General features: G+C 39.3%; 1 protein-coding gene across 1 annotated transcript in view; it reads left to right on the top strand.

The window, feature by feature from the left end:
- Positions 1 to 17,435, top strand: part of LOC115117317 (low-density lipoprotein receptor-related protein 1B-like) — a 286,805-nt gene that overhangs the window by 63,239 nt on the left and 206,131 nt on the right. Inside the window, exons 20-21 of the mRNA XM_065014311.1 lie at positions 6,241 to 6,405; positions 7,498 to 7,742. Of these exons, the coding sequence (XP_064870383.1) occupies positions 6,241 to 6,405; positions 7,498 to 7,742 (410 nt within the window). The remainder of the gene's footprint in view (positions 1 to 6,240; positions 6,406 to 7,497; positions 7,743 to 17,435) is intronic.

Below are 17,435 nucleotides of genomic sequence, written 5' to 3'. Positions count from 1 at the left end.
ACGAGTCCCACTGACGGCTATACACTTATGGCTATGTAGTTATTGTAGTTTGCAATGCTTTTACATTGACAAAACAATGAAAATCGTTATGAAAGACCACCCCCAAAAATGTAAGGGGACTCTTGGAATTATCTCGTACGAATGACTTAGTGTCTCTTATGAACAACTTCGTATCTTGTTTGAACACATTTTTTATTAAGTTGTTCAATTAAGATACTAAATCATTCAAACAAGATACTAAGTTGTTCAAAGGACATACTACGTTGTTAGGAAGAGATAATTCTAAAAGTGGATAGGGTTTCCTTTTTTCATGACCTTCAGTCTTGGTCATCTGAGGGAAAATAAGAATAATACACTTAATCTTCAATGTTTGCATTAGAGCTGTCCCTGAAGAAAAACATCTTTGCCAACCAAAAGTTGTATGTTCTTTTAAAACGTGTATTTTTCCATATATAGACACAGCCTATGTGTTTTAATAAAATCAACTACAATATATATGCATTGAGCTTGTCTGATGCTTTAAGCGCATTGTTTGATGAAATAAGACACAAATGACTCCTACATCCTCCTCCCACTCCTACACCTACTGGCTTTTGCAGATTCTGGCTTAACTCTCCTGAAGTTGTCGGTAACAGGCTACATGAGGAGTCGGCAAACTTTCTCATGTGGAATGCCAGTTTATCTTACTTACCATTTCTACCGATCTGTGTGCCAGTTATGGTTTTCATATGCACATTTTCGTGGAACAGTTTCATTGCATTTATAATAAAGTCTTCGTATCTCAAAGTCATTGTCATATGATTAATCAAAATTCGATCCAAATCTAAATTAAAATGATACAAAGCTAAAAAGTAACGTCTATTGCCATTGCCAACTATATTAAAAATAGCCTATAAAGCCAATAAAAAAAACATTGTAGCCTGCAGTTGGAAAATATTCTGAGAAAAATAAATATCACATACATCACATTGGCTACACATGGCCTGTCTGCAACAAACTTGAAACATTGTATCAACTATTAACTTAGGTCTGGCCCTGAAGCTCATGCTAGCAAACTTGCAACATTGTATAAAATATTCTGGGCCCTCAGAGTTTCCTGCACCAATAAGCTCGGAACAGACACAGCTGTAGGCTATTTGCTCACGGGATAAGAAGTAATCAGATAGGCCTATTTTATGACGTTTCCACTGGATCAGAGCATTACGTTGTTCCCTTTCACGCTAAGTGGTTATCGAAAGGGAGAGCTGGAAAGATCTTTCAACTACATTGAGGAACTATTGTCATTCTCAGTCAGTGAAAAACAGACTTTGTTTACTTGCTGTTTGAGGTGAAGAAAACATTACTTTGAGAAGCTCTGCAGCTCATTAGTCGTGTTGCGTTAAGCCATTCAGATATACTGTCAGAACCCCAAATGGGCACATTTATATGCGTCCTTTTGCACGCATGCCAAGTAGCCTATAGGCCTACTTCTATGCATAATCAGGTACGTGTTCTTACTCAACATTGACAGAAGCGCTCCAAACAAAAGACTATAGCTTTGTTTAAATATTCATACTAACCATACTATTTGTAACGTAAATTTAGTATGCAGTATGCTTATTAGTCATATTATGCATATAGTTAGTATGCCAAAGCAGTGGAAACTATTTCAATGCTTTTAAGGCCCATCATGGAATTCTTCAGAAAATGGGAGTAGCTTCACAACATTTCAGATTTGAAGAAAACTGTGGAAAATATACAGCCAAAGTCTGCCGAGAGCACATACAAATTCATTGCGTTAACAAATTATGACAAATGTTAAGAACATGTTGAGCAATGTAATAAAGTAATGACTTTTCAAATAAGTTACGTTACACGTTATGTTGGCTGACAATTTATCTATGCTAGCCTTATGAACCACATAGCATATCATTACAGTAGTTGCTTGTATGTACCCGTATGTTAGCTAGCTACCTAATGTTAATTAGCTACTAATGCATCGAACTTGCCGATATATTAACTATATGCTGTCTAACTAACTGCCCAACATGTATTGACTTGATTATTCACTTCATTCTTAGCTTAGCTAAGTAGTATAGTCATTGTGCATTCTCAATGGGAATTGTTAATGAAATCGTAAGATGTCCGGTTAGTCATTTGTTATACTAACAAGCTAGCAAGAAGTTGCATAGCAACAGCATCAACTTCAGGGAGAGAGGCAAAGCGCTAGTACACTCAACGGAAAGGACACCGTTCTTTTACAGTATACTAAAATGATCTAATAGTATATAGTATGTAGTGTATATACTCATTAAGTATGTAGTAGACAGTATGTTAGTATGGGTATTCGAACAAAGTTAATGACTAAATTGACAAAACTCATAAATGGAATGAAACAAAAACAGTTGTTTCTCTGAAATGTAGCATAGGTTGTGCACTCTGTAAAAAACGTGTCCACTCCAACAATGAGATTGGTAAAAGTCTGGAATAATAATATGTTGAATGCATTAACAGAAATTACGGTAAACAAACAAACATTATAGATTCAACATTATATGAATTAACGGTAATTTTACTACTGGTGATATATATAATGGGGAATTGATAGACACTAACAATCAAATGCTAACAATTCACACAATAAAGTTGTGAAACAGTGACAAATTGCACAAATTGACAGTTGAGAGTACATTCTGGAGAGGGACATCTTAACCACATGCCACTTCTACTTCAATCCCCGGCACCTCCACAATGGATTAGTCTCGGCCTCCGCAATGGATTAGTTCACTGAAATGGGCACGAATAAGACAGGTGTCTCATGGCATAAAATAAATAAATTATATATATATATATATATTTATATATTATATATATATATATATTATATATATTATATATATATATATATATATATATATACACACACAGTGCCTTCGGGTCTTTTTCCACATTGTGTTACGTTACAGCCTTATTCTAAAATCAAAGAAACTTCTTACGGCTTGGGGTTCCCCTCGACAACATTCCGCTGAAAATGCAGAGCGCGAAATTAATTTTTTAAATTTTTTTATTCATACATTCACAAGTGCAATACACCAAATTAAAACTTAAATTGTAATTTTTAGAAATGTTTGCAAATTTATATTTAAAAAATCAAATATCACATTTACTTAAGTATTCAGATCGTTTACTCAGTACTTTATTGAAGCACCTTTGGCAGTAATTACAGCATCGAGTCTTCTTGGGTATGACGCCACAAGCTTGAAACACCTGATTTGGGGAGTTTCTCCCATTCTTCTCTGCAGAATCCCTCAAGCTCTAAAAGGTTGAGTGGGGAGCATTGCTGCATTTTCAGGTCTCTCCAGAGATGTTCGATCAGGTTCAAGTCTGGGCTCTAGCCGGGCCACTCAAGACCATTCAGAGACTTGTCCCGATGCCAATCCTGCGTTGTCTTGGCTGTGCACTTAGGGACGTTGTCTTGTTGGAAGATGAACTATCACCCCGGTTTGAGTTCCTGAGCACTCTGGAGCAGGTTTTCATCAAGGATCTCTCTGTAATTTGCTCCGTTTATCTTTGCCTTGATACTGACTAGTCTCCCAGTCCCTGCCACTGAAAAACATCCCCACAGCATGATGCTGCCACCACTGTGCTTCACCGTAGCGATGGTGCCACTTTTCCATCAGACATTACGCTTGGCATTCAGTCCAAAGAGTTCAGTCTTGGTTTCATCAGACAAGAGAATCGTGTTAGTCATGGTCTGAGAGACTTTAACTTCAAGAGGGCTGTCATGTGCCTTTTACTGATGAGTGGCTTCCGTCTGGCCACTCTACCATAAAGGCCTGATTGGTGGAGTACTGCAGAGATGGTTGTCCTTCTGGAAGGTTCTCCCTTCTCCACAAAGGAACACTAGTGCTCTGTCAGAGTGACCATTGGGTTCTTGGTCACCTACCTCACCATGGCCCTTCTCCCCCATTTGCTCAGTCTTGGTTGTTGCAAGCTGCTTCTTTTTAAGAATGATGGAGGCCACTGTGTTATTGGGATCTTCAATGTTGCAGACATTTTTTGGAACCCTTCCCCAGATCTGTGACAATTTCGAGCCTCATAGCAAAGGGTCTGAATACTTATGCAAATAAGATATTTCTGTTTTAAATCTTTTATATGTTTGCAAACATTTCTAAAAACCTGTTTTCGCTTTGTCTTTATTGGGTGTTATGTGAAGATTGTTCAGGAATTGTTTTTATTTAATACATTTTTGAATTAGGCTGTAACGTAACAAAATAGGGAAATAGTCAAAAAAGTTTGGACACACCTGCTGCGTGAATCAGGCCTTCAAAGTTGAAATGCTGCAAAGAAATCACTACTAAAGGACACCAATAAGAAGAGACTTACTTGGGCCAAGAAACACGAGCAATGGACATTAGACCGATGGAAATCTGTCCTTTGGTCTGATGAGTCCACATTTGAGATTTTTGGTTCCAACTGCCGTGTCTTTGTGAGACGAGGAGTAGGTGAACGGGTTATCTCTGCATGTGTGGTTCCTACTGTGAAGCATAGAGGATGAGGTGTGATGGTGTGGGGGTGCTTTGCTGGTGACACTGTCAGTGATTTATTCAGATTTCAAAGCACACTTAACCAGCATGGATACCACAGCATTCTGCAGCGATACGCCATCCCATCTGATTTGCGCTTAGTGGGAGTATAATTTGTTTTTCAACAGGGCAATGACTCAAAACACACCTCCAGGCTGTGTAAGGGCTATTTGACCAAGAAGGAGAGTGATGGAGTGCTGCATCAAATAATCTGGCCTCCACAATCCCCCAACCTTAACCCAATTGAGATGGTTGACCACAGAGTGAAGGAAAAGCAGCCAACAAGTGCTCAGCATATGTGGGAACTCCTTCAAGACTGTTAGAAAAGTATTCATCGTGAAGCTGCTTGAGAGAATGCCAAGATAGTGCAATGATGTCATCAAGGCAAAAGGTGGCTAATTTGAAGAATATATTTTGATTTGTTTAACATCTTGAGTGTAGGGGGCAGTATTTTGATGTTTGGATGAAAAACGTACCCAAATGAAACTGCCTATTTCTCAGGCCCAGAATCTAGAATATGCATACAATTGTCGGATTAGGATAGAAAACACTCTAAAGTTTCCAAAACTGTCAAATTATTGTCTGTGTGTATAACAGAACTGATATTACAGGCGAAAACCTTAGGAAAATCCAACCCGGAAGTGCTGTTTTTCCTGAAAGCTCTCTGTTCCATTGCCTGCCTTCGCTCCATTTAAAGGGATATCAACCAGATTCCTTTTCCTATGGTTTGACCATGGTGAACGCACCAACCAAATGGAGGTATTTTGGATATAAAAATAATCTTCATGGAACAAAAGGAACATTTATTGTGTAACTGGGAGTCTCGTGAGTGCAAACATCCAAAGATCATCAAAGGTAAGTGATTAATTGTATTGCTTTTCTGACTTTCGTGACCAATCTACTTGACTGCTAGCTGTTTGTAATTTTTTGTCTACTGAGAGAGATGTCCTTACATAAACGCTTGGTATGCTTTCACCGAAAAGCTTTTTTGAAATCTGACACGCCAGGTGGATTAACAACAAGCTAAACTGTGTTTTGCTATATTGCACTTGTGATTTCATGAAAATGTTATATTTTTAGTCATTTAATTTGAATTTGGCGCTCTGCCATTCAGCGGATATTGACGAAAATGATCCTGCTAACGGGATGGGTGCATCAAGAAGTTAACACTTTTTTGGTTACTACATGATTCCATATGTGTTATTTCAAAGTTGTCACGTCTTCACTTTTATTCTACAATGTAGAAAATAGTCAAATAAAGAGAAACCCTTGAAATAATAGGTGTGTCCAAACATTTGACTGGTGCTATATATATATTCTACTATTAGACTAAAATGCATCTCAGTCGACCAGACAATCGACCAGTCAATTGGGGTCGGCCCTAGTTTTCTTTTGTATTCAACACAGTGAATCGTTTTGTGATCTAGTTTGTGCTGTTGTCTAGTTTTTTCCATTTGTTCATTTGTTTCAAATGATCTTAATTCATTTATTCCTTACATGGAGGCTTTTTCTTCAAGTCCTCTTTAATCTATCAGTCTTCTTTGGATCATCTGAATGGGTTTTATTGTCTGCTTGCTCTCCGTAGCCTAAAGCTGGTTACTGTAGAGCGCTTTGTTGATGTTGACGTAAAAACATCTTTATACATTCATTTTCTTGATTGATTGAATGTTTTTAGAATCCTGTTCTGGACAGACTGGGACGCTACCTTCCCCCGTATCGAGGCTGCTTCTATGAGCGGAGAAGGACGACACATTGTGTTCAAGGACATGGAGATAGGAGCCTGGCCCAACGGACTAACTCTGGATCATTTGGAGAAGAGAATTGTCTGGACTGACGCTCGGTAATTCACTCACACGTTATAATGTTTTATGTAACCTTTATTTACATATAACCTTTACAAGTCAATTAATAACAGATTCTTATTTACATTGACAACCTATCAGGATAGGAGCACAGCAGTGATGAACATTAGGCTGCAATGATGCCTATTTGGATACACATATGGTATAAGCATGAACAGCATGTTATATTCTTTGCCTCATCTCCTTTAGGGAGATGTTCAATTACAGAGAACAGAAGGCCAATTTATCTAAATGTGCCGTAACCACAGGAAGTCATGTCTATGATGAGAAAATATCACTTGTAAACCTCCTCTTCTATCGTCAGAATATACATTAAGATTATTATTATTATTAGATTAACATTAACATTCTACAGCATTCCCCAAAAAACACCTTATGTCATCCTTGTTAAAACACCTTCCTCACTATTTGGGAACTGGTGGGAACTGTGCTTTAAATTACATTTTAATTTAAAAGTAAATAAGGAGCTGCAATGTATACTACCATGGTAGCCTTACCTGGCTAGTCTTTTTAATCTGTAGACATTCACCTTCCTTACTCTTACATGCAATACATTGAAGCAAGAGTAAATATACCAAGTGAATGAGCAGCTGCAATGTACTGTTCAGTACTCCCATGGCTAAGCTAGTCTGTTTACTGTATATAGACCGGCAGCCTCATGATGAAATCCATACCACAGTGTCTCTTTTCACCAACAGCTCTCATGCCTTCTATGCTACAATGTATTGTACATCCATGGTTACTCTATCTGGCTCGTCTGCATATACTGTATCTCTTTCTCTATACAATCTCATGACATCCAGATAATGTCTCTTCCCTCTAACAGCTCTGATGGAATCTTATCTGAGCTGTATGTTATCTACCTGGCTAGTCTGTTTACTATATGAAGACAGTCTAACCTATCATGTCTCCGATGCCACCTACTCTGGCTAGTCTGCTTACTGTTTAGAGTCACCCTCGTACTGTATCATATCTTCTCCCTCTCACAGCTCTGATGCCATCTACTCTGGCTAGTCTGCTTACTGTTTAGAGTCACCCTCGTACTGTATCATATCTTCTCCCTCTCACAGCTCTGATGCCATCTACTCAGCGCTGTACGACGGCAGTGGGGTCATAGAGATCCTGAGGGGACATGAGTATCTGTCACACCCCTTTGCTGTGTCCCTGTTCGGGGGCAGTGTCTACTGGACAGACTGGAGGACTAACAGCCTGGCCAGGGCCAACAAGTGGACGGGCCGTAATGTCACAGTGATCCAGAAGACCAGCGCTCAGCCCTTTGACCTACAGATTTTCCACCCTAGCAGACAGCCACAAGGTAAACAGCCTAAACCTACACTTTAATTCTATCAGTAACTTAATGTATTAATAAACATTATGATACTGTATAAACTGAATAAAGTAGATTACCATAGATTGCACAGTAAAATTCCATACATTTGTTTTACAGCACACTGTAAGACAGTTCTATAATTTCAACAGTAAAACACTATAGGAGGCACAGTAAAATACTGTATTTATGTTTTACAGTGGTAATTTGTGGTACGTTGTGGGAAAATGGGCGGGAAAGAGTCTCTTGCTCATTAACATATTTGAAGGCGTGCCTTGTTAGAGGCTATATTTGTTGCACCCGTGAGTGGGAGTGCTGTACCAATTCAACTAATATGTGGTAGTGGTTACCTGACAAATACATTTAAGTAGGGTACAGATCAGATTAGCAGAATGTCTTAAACCTTTAATGGTTGAGTGACTAGTCATGTCCTTTGATCTGTTTTGTCTTCTAGTTCCTGTCAGTTTACAAGCCTTTGTTAAGGCCTACGGTGCCATATAAAATACCAATAGCAATTACTGATTTTGTTTTCATACATTTAAATAATAAAGTACTGTATTGCTGTTATGCTATACAGTTTTTGCATAACAGATTGGGCTCTGTTTTCTGCAGTGTGAACAGGCAAAAGCCTCATGGAATTGGATATTTCAAGCCACATGTCAAACCACCTTCTTAGGTGTGAAGTAGATGAAAATCTGTTTCCTGGCCATGTGACTTGTCTCAACAGTAAAATCTGATATATTTGCCCTTGTTGTTTTTAGACTGTAATTTGGCAATATCTATTCTGTTGACAGTTTGACGATAACATGACATGGTAGCTAACTAGTTTGTTAATTGTTTACAAACAAATGAGTGAATGTGCTAGAAAGCTAAACAGCTACCTAGCTAGCTAGTTGACTGCTGTGGCTAGCCAAAAAATTAATTGTTTTGAAAGTTGGATTGTCTTCTCCTTTTGAGGCTTTAATTACAATGAATTTGGACATTCACAGCAACTGGGAAATGGCCATGGCAGGCATAGATGTCACTTTAGCTTGCTACATAACTTCTGAGTGATAGGAAGCACGAGCACCACCACCAATCAGCCTACTCCGCTGCACACACACCCGTTGTCACAATGACAACTACCATAGCCATGTCAGCAAATGACTGCTGTCTGAACACACACACATCCGATTTGATCACTTGTAACTTGCTGTTTGGACAATCAGTATTCCGAAACGGATTTGATAAACAAAACTGATTTGAGTATTAAAGCCTGCAGTGTGAACAAGGCTTTAATGGTTAAATATTTACTCATGTCCATTTGATCTGTTTGGCCTGTAATCACAGCCAGTTTTATGCCTTCGTTCTCAGTGATTTGTTCAGGACTAAACAGCAATGAAGATTCTCCATATAAAGTATTTATCTCACTTCCCTGCTGTATCCTGAAAACTGGTTGCATATAACTCTGAAAATAATATGTATCAGATTTGGCCCATTATTTTCTAGTTGAACTGATTCTACTCATAATTCCTCTGTGTATTGACTAAGAAGCTTTTCCGAATAGGAGAAAGACTATAATGGTATTAATTTTAGCTGCTTCTCTGCCGTCATTGGGCCTGCCAATCATGGGGCTTCTCAGCATGTCTACAATGAGAAGGGGCTGAATGATTGAAAAAGGTGGTCATGCAGAGAATTAGCTTGAATTAATGGTACCTCAGAATGTGTTTTCTCCCTCCGCCCAAATTAGGCTAATTGGTTCATGCTAAAGTGTCAAGCCATTTAAAAAAATAATTGAACTAGAATTAATGACAGGAACTGCAGAATGAGAGCGTGTTACGAATAATCCTGTCGACACAGATGACAGCCTTTCTCCGTATATGCCCATTGTAAGTCAGAATAAAGGTACTAATTAAATCAATTATGCAGATTATGCATATAGGTGTATGGAAAGTAAAATAGTCTTACCAGTTAACACCCGATTTCATTTCATAATCCGTTTGGCATTTCAATATACTGTCATTTCAATGTTTTTTTTGTTAATGTCTCTTTGACTATAGGTTCAGTTCAGATAGCATGGCAGAAGGCCTGAATATATTACTCTCATGTAATATGCATAATCAACAGTTATATTTCCGGGCTCAGAGTAATTTTCTTCAGCATTGAGTGGGTGTTCATTCATTTCACTTTGTTTCTAAATGAATTTGCGGAAATTGATTGATCTGTAAAACAGCTGATCATCAATGAATCATAACATCTTGGATGCCGATATTCTCTTTCCTTTAACGACCACCGGATTTACTCTCAGACCCTTAAAAATATAATATTTTCTAAGAATGTATATCGCCGGCCATGAACAAGCATTCACACTTTAGTAATCTGGTTTGCATCTATTCAGCAATCCCAGAATGATGCCAATGTGGTAGGAGTTAATGTCTGTTTCCACCTCTGTAACTGCCTGCCCGAGACTGTTCTGCTTAGATAAGTGAGCAAATTGAACTGCACGTTTAAAGAAGCCAGTAAGTATGTCTAATCCCATTTTAAAGAGCCCAGTGAGGGAGAGTTGGCTAATATCCACTCCAACCAGTCAGTCCCAAAGCCTGTAGATGCTGGTGCTCTCTGCTTGGCCCTGCAGATCTGGACCAGAGAGACCAAGAGAGGGAGGGAGGGAGACCACAGGAGAGCTGTCAGTGGTACAGTACTTGTCCCTGGGGGTGTTTGGTGGGTGCCAAAACTGGAGCTTGTCTCGGAGCGTCAACAGTCTTGTTGTAAATACATCATGTGGTGTGTGTATGTGTGTGTATGTGTATATGTATGTGTGTATGTATGTGTATATGTATGTGTGTGTATGTGTGTGTATATGTATGTGTGTATGTATGTGTGTATGTATGTGTATGTATGTGTGTATGTATGTGTGTATGTGTGTATGTATGTGTGTATGTATGTGTGTATGTATGTGTGTATGTATGTGTGTATGTATGTGTGTATGTATGTATGTGTATATGTATGTGTGTATGTATGTGTGTATGTATGTATGTGTGTATGTATGTGTGTATGTGTGTATGTATGTGTGTGTATGTATGTGTGTATGTATGTGTGTGTATGTATGTATGTGTGTGTGGGGGTGGTTAAAACAGGGAGGAGGTGCCAATGATTAGTTAAGGGAAAAATCTGTCCCAATGCCTCCCAGTGAGGAACAGTAATTGGTTAATTATAGCTACAATAACACATCAAACAGATCCTAACACTCTCCCCTCACTGCTCTGGTGATACGCAGCAGACTAACATGATCATATTGGAAATACAAGAATAGTGTCCGTACATTTGTCAAATGATGTATCTCAGATTGCTTTATATTGTATTTACAAAGATGCAGTACAGTGTAGTAAGTACCAGTTGTTGAGTAATGATGATTTCATATAAAGTATTCTGTATTCCTGGCTGCGTTAATGCAACCAAATCTGAGTGTGCCTGCAATGTTATTAAACAAAATGACCTCTGAATGCATCTCCACATCTTTGCACTGTGCTTGCAGCGATTAGGAATGAATAAATCTGATCAGCATGCATAGTGCATGCAATCACTGCATGGAAGTAAGCAGCTGTTTCAAATACATGCAGAGTAGTAATATTTGAAGCTATAATGATAATTTTGTATTCAGAAAATGGGCAACTCACATTTACAAGGTAAATATGTGTCTTTCCTACACATCCACCTTGTCACATTTGCTTCTGAGTGATGGAAAGAAAGAGAGGAGTGTTGTTGATAATACAACCTGGTTATAACACATCTTGCTTGACAGAGCCACTACTCCCTGCATTAGTTTAACATAAACATGTTGAATTATTAATTTGATTTAGAAAAAACACCTCTATGTGTGTCTGAATATCTATGCAGTCGTATTTTTTTTAAATGTACCTTTCAAAACAGTGACTGTTAAAAAAACAACAACAACAGCATAATACACTTCACTCCACATATTTTACTGTAACATTTACCATGACTACCTGAGGCCTTTTATGAATATTCTAGCACCTCCTGAGAGTTGAGATTTACAACAGCCAAGTGCCCCAGCCCTGGCTTACATTACGTAGTATACCCAGTAGACTTAACGGTTTGCATTGAAAAGATATCACTCTTTGGAAACTAGCATATTTCTGCTCTTTATGTTAGCTAAGCATGGGGGTTTATTTATTCATGAGACGTCTGCCAGTCTAGAAATGAACAACGTCTTTCCCATGTTATTGTCATTTCTCAAGGCTGAACGCTGAAATGTATCCAGGCTTTGGTTTCCTATCATGAGTCAAGTGTTGTTGGGTATGTTTTCAACTCACACAGACAGAACAGAATGAGCAGACGGAGCGGTTTTCTCTCTTCTAAACCATCTGAATGTATAATGTATTCAACAAGACACAGTCCAGGAAATGAGTTTGGAAATGAGTTTGTCAAACTTGCTTCAGGTAAATCACTGCAAAAAGGTATCTTTATATCTGGTTTGAAAATATACCAAAAGGAAATATCTGTCCAATCTGAAAAAGTGGTGCATTTATTGGTCTGAAGTGACTGTTGACAAAGAAGGAGATACACTGTTTGTTTGTATAATGCTTATATACTGCTTATATAGGGACAAATTCTCCAGTGTTAAATAAACACAAACCATGTTTCCATACAACCATTTCATGCGGATTAATAATATATCATTTTATAAATGCCGACAGACAAGTTGTTCGTTAGACATGGTGGGATCTTTTTGTGTCTGTAAAAATCATTATGCGAGAAATGGTGGTGGAAGCTCCTTTATCTGCAAATATTGATATAATACCATTGTATCAAAGTAAACTTGGAGTCACGTGATGATACATTTTTTGGTCCTCCCACAATAACTCGGGAAAGCATGCATTTTATTAGGCAACATGAAATAAGTTATGAAGACCTTCAGAAAGTGGTGAATGTGCAAGGTGATGAGCTTGATCCTCCCTTCCAGTAAAAATCCAGGGTCTTATGCTGGTGACATGATGATCCATGCTTGGATGCCGTTTGACAAATGCAAATAATATCGGTCTTATCCATAATGATCTCATCATGTAGGTAGCCTACCCCCACTGTATCTGCAAACTGTTGGCAAAAGCACACGTGCCAAGAGCAGAGTGGGCACATTTACTATATAAACAGTTTTTGTGACAAAACCATCAGTAGAGTTGAAAATGCGATGGAAAGCCACTACGTGATCACACTCAGCCTTAAATCTGAAAAAGTATGTTTGATGGGAACATCTTCGGAGGGGAAATGTGCACGTTGTTTCATGAATATTATAGAATATTTGCAAGAAAATCTGTCAGAAATTGGATGGAAACCTCGCTGTCGAGTGCGCTAAACACTGAAAGCGTAGACATGTATAGACACTGGAACAGCGTTAAATTAACACAATGCTTAGTGTAAAGACTTATTTCCTAAGTGCCTTGCCTTTTGAGTGAATTATATAGTTACCACACGACTGCATTTGGTAGTGACAGACATGGTTGTTGCAGTCATCCATTTTCAGTCCTAAGGACATCACCAAGTGAGATCCTAAGAAAAATGGTATCACTAAAATGTAATTTTTTAACACAATACAATGTGTATTTCATAAGGCCTTATTTTGAGGGCCTACATTCTAAACATAATTCAATACTTATAGATTTAATTAACACTCATTGGTGTAAAATAATCCCAGTGTTGTTGTTAATAACCAGAGTTGAATCAAAACCACGCCCATCATTATCATATTTCATAGCATGGTATATTGCAGATTGATTTTAAGAATTGTTTTTTCAATATATATGTTTTTGTATGTTGTAATTAAATGTTGTACATTGATTGATAAATTAATGTTAAACAGTAAATAACAAATTTATTGTGAAGGTGTAAGCTATATAACATGGATTTATTAGACCTTTTAAAGTGGCTTCTAGGCTGTGTGTGGAAGCCAGGAGATACTAAATGTGTTTATGTTAATTAACAGTCTTTTTTTAAACATTTATTTAATTTAACCTTTACATAACAAGGCAAGTCAGTTAAGAACAAATTCTAATTTACAATGACGGCCTACCCCGCCCTATGGGACTCCCAATCACACCTCTAGCACTGAGATGCAGTTTTTAGACCACTGTGCCACTTGAGAGCCCGTGAGAATGAGACTTATTTGCTTGACAATCACCAGCTGGCTAAATTTTGTGACGGCCACAGCACTAGTCTTTCCAGAGATGTTTGATCGAGCTCTGGCTGGGCCACTCAAAGACATTCAGAGACTTGTCCTGAAGCTACTCCTGCATTGTATTTGCTGTGTGCCATTCCCATTGGAAGGTGAATATTCGCCCCAGTCTGAGGTCCTGAGCGCTCCGGAGCAGGTTTTCATGAACGATATCTCTGTACTTTGCTCCGTTCATATTTCCTTCGATCTTGACTAGTCTCCAAGTCCCTGCCGCTGAAAAACATCACCACAGCATTATGCTGCCACCACAATGCTTCACTGTAGGGATGGTGGCAGTTTTCCTCCAGATGTGATAGTAATAATTCAATCACGGTTTCATCAGACAAGAGAATCTTGTTTCTCATGGTCTGAGAGTCATTTAGGTGCCTTTTGGCAAACTCCTAGCGGGCTGTCATGTGCCTTTTACTGAGGAGTGGCTTCCATCTGGCCACTCTACCATAAGGGCCTAATTGGTGGAGTGGTGCTTAGATATTTGTCCTTCTGGAAGGTTTTTCCATCTCCACAGAGGAACTCTGGAGCTCTGTCAGAGTGACCATCGGGTTCTTGATCACATCCGTGACCATGGCCCTCCTCCCCCGATTGCTCAGTTTGGCCGAGTGGCCAGCTCTAGGAAGAGTCTTGGTGGTTCCAAATTTCTTCCATTTAAGAAAGATATTTGGTACACTTCCCCAGATCTGTGCCTCGACACATTCCTGTCTCGGAGCTGTACAGACAATTCCTTCGGCTTCATGGCTTGGTTTTTGCTCTGACATGCACTGTCAGCTGTTCGACCTCATATAGACAGGTGTGTGCCTTTCAATATCATATCCATTCAATTGAATTTACCACAGGTGGACTACAATCAAGTTGTAGAAACATTTCAAGGATGATCAATGGAAACAGGATGTACCTAAACTCAAAACATTTTTTGCATTTGTATTATAACTTTCTTTTTCTCCCCAATTCCATTATAATCCAATTGGCAGTTACAGTCTCGTCTCATCGCGGCAACTCTCGTATGGACTCGGGAGAGGTGAAAGTCGAGAGCCATGCTTCCTCCGAAACACAACCCAACCAAGACACACTGCTTCTTGACACACTGCCCACTTAACCTGGAAGCCAGCCGCACCAATGTGTCAGAGGAAACACCCTACACCTAGTGACCGTGTCAGCGTGCACTGCGCCTGGCCTGCCACAGGACTCCCTAGTGCGCGATGGGACAAGGACATCCCTGCCGACCAAACCCTCCCCTAATCCTGACAATGCTGGGCCAATTGTGCGCTGCCCCATGGGTCTCCCGGTCGTGGCCAGCTGCGACAGAGCCTGGACTCGAACCCAGAATCTCTAAACTCTATTTCGAGTCTCATAGCAAAGCGTATGAATACTTATGTAAATAAGGTATTTCTGTTTTTTATTTTTAACACATTTGCAAAATATCTAAATAAAAATATCTAAATATCTGTTTTCGCTTAGTCATTATGGGGTATTTATTGTGTGTAGATTGATGAGGAAGTACTTTCTGATACTTTCCAAACCAGCCAAGCCTTACCAGGAGTAGGGAGATACCATTTATTTATTACTCTTTAGTTTGTGTAACCAGGTTTTCTGAGTCAGCATCCATTTCAAATGCAACTGCACCAAAGATGTCCCACCTACCCCAACCATTTCTCCTGATGCATTGCCAGTGATTTAGACCACTTGAAAGCAGTGTTGAAACACGAGAACCAATGTGGGTGGTAGTAGGTATGGATAGGGTGGAATGCCATCTCGGCAGGATTATTGTTATATCAGAGGGAGTATCAGAGGGATTCAGCATTATGGTTGAACATTACAGGTGGCCAACTGCCCATGGAAAAACTTTACACACAGTTTTACAGCTGTTCCTTTATTTCCTGCGTTTCAAAATAACCCTTTAATCATATTGGTCTGTTGCAGATTTACAGAACTAAGCATCTGTATTTTCTGTTTTTAAAAGCTTTGTTGCCCTTTACCCTGTCAGGAAGGTAAGCAGACCTTTTGACCATAGGCCCAAAACCAGATCATACTTCTGTATTTCACCACTAGTGCACTACCACTTACTCTTGTATATACAGTGCCTTGCGAAAGTATTCGGCCCCCTTGAACTTTGCGACCTTTTGCCACATTTCAGGCTTCAAACATAAAGATATAAACTGTATTTTTTTGTGAAGAATCAACAACAAGTGGGACACAATCATGAAGTGGAACGACATTTATTGGATATTTCAAACTTTTTTTCAAATCAAAAACTGAAAAATTGGGCGTGCAAAATTATTCAGCCCCTTTACTTTCAGTGCAGCAAACTCTCTCCAGAAGTTCAGTGAGGATCTCTGAATGATCCAATGTTGACCTAAATGACTAATGATGATAAATACAATCCACCTGTGTGTAATCAAGTCTCCGTATAAATGCACCTGCACTGTGATAGTCTCAGAGGTCCGTTAAAAGCGCAGAGAGCATCATGAAGAACAAGGAACACACCAGGCAGGTCCGAGATACTGTTGTGAAGAAGTTTAAAGCCGGATTTGGATACAAAAAGATTTCCCAAGCTTTAAACATCCCAAGGAGCACTGTGCAAGCGATAATATTGAAATGGAAGGAGTATCAGACCACTGCAAATCTACCAAGACCTGGCCGTCCCTCTAAACTTTCAGCTCATACAAGGAGAAGACTGATCAGAGATGCAGCCAAGAGGCCCATGATCACTCTGGATGAACTGCAGAGATCTACAGCTGAGGTGGGAGACTCTGTCCATAGGACAACAATCAGTCGTATATTGCACAAATCTGGCCTTTATGGAAGAGTGGTAAGAAGAAAGCCATTTCTTAAATATATCCATAAAAAGTGTAGTTTAAAGTTTGCCACAAGCCACCTGGGAGACACACCAAACATGTGGAAGAAGGTGCTCTGGTCAGATGAAACCAAAATTGAACTTTTTGGCAACAATGCAAAACGTTATGTTTGGCGTAAAAGCAACACCGCTCATCACCCTGAACACACCATCCCCACTGTCAAACATGGTGGTGGCAGCATCATGGTTTGGGCCTGCTTTTCTTCAGCAGGGACAGGGAAGATGGTTAAAATTGATGGGAAGATGGATGGAGCCAAATACAGGACCATTCTCGAAGAAAACCTGATGGAGTCTGCAAAAGACCTGAGACTGGGACGGAGATTTGTCTTCCAACAAGACAATGATCCAAAACATAAAGCAAAATCTACAATGGAATGGTTCAAAAATAAACATATCCAGGTGTTAGAATGGCCAAGTCAACGTCCAGACCTGAATCCAATCGAGAATTTGTGGAAAGAACTGAAAACTGCTGTTCACAAATGCTCTCCATCCAACCTCACTGAGCTCGAGCTGTTTTGCAAGGAGGAATGGGAAAACATTTCAGTCTCTCGATGTGCAAAACTGATAGAGACATACCCCAAGCGACTTACAGCTGTAATCGCAG

The sequence above is a fragment of the Oncorhynchus nerka genome, linkage group LG1, assembly GCF_034236695.1.
Source record: "Oncorhynchus nerka isolate Pitt River linkage group LG1, Oner_Uvic_2.0, whole genome shotgun sequence".
NCBI classification, from domain to species: Eukaryota; Metazoa; Chordata; class Actinopteri; order Salmoniformes; family Salmonidae; genus Oncorhynchus; species Oncorhynchus nerka.
Note: the sequence above shows the minus strand (reverse complement) of the source record. Positions and strands in the feature narration are given on the sequence as shown.